A 5,782-nucleotide genomic window follows, 5' to 3' on the forward strand; every position below is an offset into this window, starting at 1 on the left:
GAACAGAGATCCTCTTAAGGAGATTAAGAATAAATGTAAGACGACACAATTTTCTGCCATAACAGTCGACATCAACAAGTTTAAAGTTTCCACTAAAGAGAAAATCCTACCGAGGAGTTGTCTGGTTCCAGCTTCACTGATGAGGATTTACATGATGATGTACTGAATATTTTTGGGTTTTAGACTGTTGGTCCAAATCTTTTTGACTACATCGGACTGTGGATGTTTTAAAAGGACAAATTTCTCTATTTTCTGCCATTTTAAACAAACAGACAAAATCATGAATAAATTAATGGGAAAAATAATCAGCAGATTAAACTGTAATGAAAACATTCATTAGTTGTAGCCCTCATTTTTCAAATCAAGTGTCAGTACACCAGTTTCTGATCTCTATCTTCTCCTCTGTCGACTCTTTTCTGCAAAACTCCTTCAACACAAGAATAACTGGAAACAGGTGGAATTTTAGCTAATTTTAAAGTAAATTAATCTCCAAAGGCAAAAAATGTGCGACCACGAGGCAGAGAGAGAAAGGGATTTTCACTCCAGCCTGGTGAATTAAATCATCACTAAAGGACAGAGAAGGAGACGAGAACAGGCACGATGGACAGCAGCAGAGGAACCGAGAGGGGAACCAGGTGGGCGGCTCCAGAGATGCTGATCTGCCTGTCGATCCAGGACTGATACTGGGACACTCGGGTGTAGACGTCTGGGACATTAGGCAGGGCACAGCCTCCTCCAAAACTCACCACTCCGGCCTGGACCCAGACAGAGCCGTTTTTAGTCACCAACGGGCCTCCTGAATCCCCCTGCAGACGTCAGACAGGTCGATTATACTTCATACTTCTACTCTCAGAGGGAAATACTGTCCTTTTTATTCACCAGAGTCAGATCTAATGATTAGTGCAGATTTAAACATGTGTGTTATCAGTTGATTGAGGAGTGTTTTGCAGACAGACTCACGTCACAGGTGCCATTTCCTCCCTGAGTCACACCAGCACAGATCATGTTGTTTTTGATTTTACCACCGTAGGTAACGTTACAATCACTGTTGGACACGATGTGAACGCTCACCTCCTGCAGCCTCTCTGGGAAAGGAAGTGAAACTGAAAAAGAAAACGGACATTAATGTTGAGTTAATGAGTCTGTATTTTTTCTTTGTGTTAACAGTGTGTGTCTCACAGCCTGATCTTGTTGTGGTCCAACAGTCCTTCTTGTCCTCTGTGTTAAGGTTTGTCAAGCTCAGACACGGGAAAAAGGGTCCCACATACGCCATCCCACTGCCCAAAATGCTCTCTAGAGCAGTGGTTCTCAAAGGGGTCCTTGAGGGGGCTCCAGGGTGTCCCCAGCAGAAAGGGAAATTATTTATATTCTCTTTTTTTCCATGCACAATACCGGAATTTATGACAATTTTGGTTATGAGTTTCATACACTTTCATAACAAAACATCTAAAAGCAAAAGATGGGTAACCCTGGGACACAATCTTGTCAAATGGTGGTCTGTGGTCTAATTTTTGACAGTTTCGGGGGCCTTGACATTAAAAGTTTGAGAACCACTGCTCTAGAGCACCACATTTGGATTCATACACACTTGAAATGGTAGAATTACTTCCCTGTAGGGAATATAATCTGATGGTTTTCCTGTTGAAACAGGGTAAACCAATGAGCGATTACTTTTATTTGATCAAACATGCAGAAAGTCAGGACTTTTGGACCTCGTAGCTACACCAGTGCAGGACGACTCATCTCTGCTCATGATACCAGAACAGACTCAGTGTTGCAGCCCTGCAGGAAAGATCCCATTCATCTTTCACACAGACGATGTTTGCTGAGTCACAGTTGAGGATGGACATGAAACTCTCCTGTTTAAATCATTAGTACAAAAGATGAACAACTGTATCTGTCCATTTTCTGCCTCTGATCTACAGCAGGGTCTCTGTGGCAGCAGGCTCAGCAAGTTCCAGACGGCCATGATCCATTACTGAAGTAAAAGTCCTGCATTCAAAATTTTACTTCAGTAAAAGCTCAGAAGTATAGTGACAAAGTTCCAAAAGTGATTTAGCATTAATGCTGGCTTACTGGATGAATCCATACAGTCATTCACTATTAACAGAACATTTTAAAATGACTGTCGAATAAATTTAAATTCTCACCGTTAGTTTGGATGTCTCCCCATCCGGTGACCCAGCAGGTCGTCCCGTTGTTAAAGACGCTGCCGTCCACCGCCAGACACACGGGTCTGATGTAGTCGGTGAAGTTAACAGGTGAGGACAGCTTCAGCAAGGCTATGTCGTTATCGTTCGTGGTGGTGTTATAGTTGGGATGCTTGATGATCTGGGACACAGTCCGGGACATCGCGTCTGTATTCGACAAATTCAGGGAGTCAAGACCGAGGTTAACGGTGAGACCGGGTGAGGTGCTGAGAAACAGAAAAAACATGTTTCAATATGTGACAGACACTGGTGCTGTCTGAGTGTGAATTTTAAAATAAACTGTCTTTATTTAAAAAAATAAATAAAGTTTTATATATATATTTTAGAAATACCAAGGGCTGAAAGAGGAGCTAGAAAAGATGTGGAAAGTAAGAGCAACAGTGGTGCCAGTGGTGATCGAGCACTGGGGGCCGTGACCCCCAGACTGGGAGAGTGGCTACAGCAGGTTCCAGGTAAAACATCAGAGGTCTCTGTCCAGAAGAGTGCAGTCCTAGGAACAGCTAAGATACTGCGCAGAACCCTCAAACTCCAAGGCCTCTGGTAGAGGACCCGAGCTTGAGGAATGCCACCCCGCAAGGGGTGAGAGGGGGATTTTATTATATTTTATAGATATATAGTTTGTTGAATTTCTCAACAGTCTTTAAATATTGTGACATTTTGCAATTCAAACTACTTATTCAAACAGCAAATATTACATACATATATTACGTAGGCCTACAGTGACCAAGGATCGGGAACGAGAACCTTTTGTTGTAATCTGTATTATAGCAGCAGTCAGGGTTGTTGAGTAACGGCGTTACGTAATCAGGATACAAAAATAAAATAACTGTCCGTTACAGTACAAAAACAAGGATGTAATCAGATTACAGCTACATTTTGTAAAAACAGGGATTACTCAGAGATTACTTTAAGCACAAAGTTTCCATGAAACGGTAAGCGGAGTGCTATGTTTTCCCTGTAAAAACACACAGCTAGTGATGGATCCATCGCAGATATTGATCGGCCGGTAGCCAGTAATTGAATGTGGTTTCGCCCCCCTCCCCGTCATGGTGCAGGCTGATGCCACCTCTCAGCAAACAGCAAAGATAAGAATAGGAGGGGCGAGTTAAACCCACTTGAAAATCAACATTTTGGGATTAATCTCAGGATTTTGAGGGGGAAAGTGTGAATGGTTTGTTTCTTTAAACACATCTGAATTTAGTCTTGATGTTTAGATTAATTTATCAAGTCAGTTCCCTTGACCAAGGAACTGGAACTACATCTGAACCTTTTGTTGTATTCTGCATTATGTGCAGTGGCAGCGTCTCCTGCTTATGGTTTAGTTTTAATGCTCTAACTATCCTGCAAAATAACTTGTGGAACAATATTTATCATGTATGTTTTACAACTGTAATGGTGTCTATTACTAACAGCATAAAGAAAAACATGCAGGGTGGTTTTAATGTGGGTTACTGCGGGCGGCACCCTCATTGTATTTTCTCCCTGTCCTTTCTTTCTGTTGCAAGCTTGTACAGGTGAAGTCATGTAACAGGATCATAGCTCACCTGGAGAAACAGGTAGCAGCAGTCAGGACCCACTGGTTGTTGATCAGGGAGCCTCCACAGAAATGAGATCCGTTGCTCTGCAGACTGGCCTGCCAGGGCCACGACCCGGGAGGAGCATCCGCCCCTCCTACGATCCTGGTGTTGAGCGGCGTAGTGCCACAAACTGGAGGGAGACAGTCAGAATTCATGTATACTGTAAAACTTTCATTAGTAGCCCAGGCATTTATTTGCTACAATCCCTGAATTGACCCTGCCTATATTCGGTACAGGCCTTTAATTCTTTTTGCACAAAACTGAAATAGGCTACTATGAAATATTTTATTTATTTCAAACAGTATGAATATTACTTTAAATATTTACACTGTTCTACAAGCTGTACACTCACTACTTTACATTGTAGCAAAGTGTCATTTCTTCAGTGTTGTCACAAAGATATAATCAAATATTTACAAAACTATGAGGGGTATACTCACTTTTGTGAGAATCTTTCCACGAACTAAACAAAAAAGATCATTGAGTCCCAGCACACAACAAAGCAAATTCTGCCATCTGCTGGTTCCCTAGTGGATCATATCAAGAATCTTGGCGTCTGGTTCTACGCTAATTTAAGTTTTGAACAGCACACCACAAAGCTTGTGCAATCGTGTTTTTATCATCTTTAAATATATCAAATATACGATTTATGTTAACTTTCATCATATATTCACGCCTGGATTTCTGCAACAGTTTTACCTGCTTGACTCAGAAATCTACTCCAGACTGTCCTGAACCAGAACCAAGAAACGTTCATTAAACTGGCCACAATGTTTCAGAATAAACTTTAAAATTGTATTGATGGCTTGTAAGTCTCTTCGTGGTCTCTCGCCCTGTTGACCTTCTAGTTCTTACAGCTATGCACCAGCACAAACTCTGAGAGAGGAAGCTGGATGAGAAGTCAGAGGATCACCAAAGTCACTAGGACTCATCCTGAGGGGAACATGAACGTCTGAACCGCATTTTATCACAATTTAACCAACTTCTGTGGAGAGACAGTATTTGACTCTTATGGAGCTTCTAAAGTGCAACTAAAAGCTGCTTTTCAAACTGGACCGGATTAATGTTGAGGGTTTAAAAAACATATTAAACTCAGAAGAAAACAGAAGTCCAGTGAACAAAAGAATGAATGAGGACATATCTCACCATCTGACATGTGTGCATTGGTTCCTGTAGGAGAGACAAAGAACAATACATTTAGTCACAAACAAATTTGTTTGTTTGTGCAGTGATGATAATCTACATGGAACTAAGATGGTGTTGACCGACTAGATTTCTGGGAACAAAAGCAACCGGTTCCTCCTGTGTTCCTGAGGCCCCATTTGCATCTTTTAAATGCAGAACTTCTGCTATGTTTCCACCTCCCATCCAGACTAAAACTAAAGTCTGAAAACGCTGCTGACCCAGTTTTCGTTTAAAGCTCCAGGGTAGTGTTTTAGTGTGGACAGGCGAAAACAGAGGACTGTAAAAATGATTATACAGACACTCAAGTTTGGCTTCCTGATTGGCTCTATGATGACGATGCTACTGACAAAGTTCTAGTTTTGGTGTTTTATTAAAATATTTTATACTGTGTAAATAACACTTCTACACTTGTATTGTTTATGTCTCCGTATTTACTTTGCGACGACTCCCAGTCTTTCCGCCGCCACAGTTGCTTTGGACTACATTCAGTAACAGTTCCACCTCGTTGTCGATCCATGCAAAGAAATCTCTGATGTGCTTCTTTGTCTGCATTATTTTCATCTTTCGCCAAACCTTCTGCAACTTGCGTTGTTTTAATATAAACGGAGATCAATTCTGATACGCAGCTAAAACGCTGCTGTGGACAGAGAACGCATTCATTTTAAAACTCTGTTTTTAAACAGCAGCGTGGATGTAGCCACCCAAGTAGCAACTTTAATTCACTTTGTTATGTTGTGATTATCGAAGTAAACTCAAATTGTTTTACTTCAAAAAATGACACAGATGCATTTCTTAGCTTATTAATCTAAT

General features: G+C 41.2%; 1 protein-coding gene across 1 annotated transcript in view; it reads right to left on the reverse strand.

Moving 5' to 3' along the window:
- Window positions 1-5,782, reverse strand: part of LOC123967431 (mast cell tryptase-like) — an 8,542-nt gene that overhangs the window by 502 nt on the left and 2,258 nt on the right. The window contains exons 3-7 of the mRNA XM_046043526.1: window positions 4,934-4,957; window positions 3,755-3,917; window positions 2,151-2,416; window positions 961-1,103; window positions 588-806 (exon numbers count right to left, since the gene is read on the reverse strand). Of these exons, the coding sequence (XP_045899482.1) occupies window positions 588-806; window positions 961-1,103; window positions 2,151-2,416; window positions 3,755-3,917; window positions 4,934-4,957 (815 nt within the window). The remainder of the gene's footprint in view (window positions 1-587; window positions 807-960; window positions 1,104-2,150; window positions 2,417-3,754; window positions 3,918-4,933; window positions 4,958-5,782) is intronic.

Source organism: Micropterus dolomieu, linkage group LG02 (genome assembly GCF_021292245.1).
Source record: "Micropterus dolomieu isolate WLL.071019.BEF.003 ecotype Adirondacks linkage group LG02, ASM2129224v1, whole genome shotgun sequence".
Lineage (NCBI taxonomy): Eukaryota > Metazoa > Chordata > Actinopteri > Centrarchiformes > Centrarchidae > Micropterus > Micropterus dolomieu.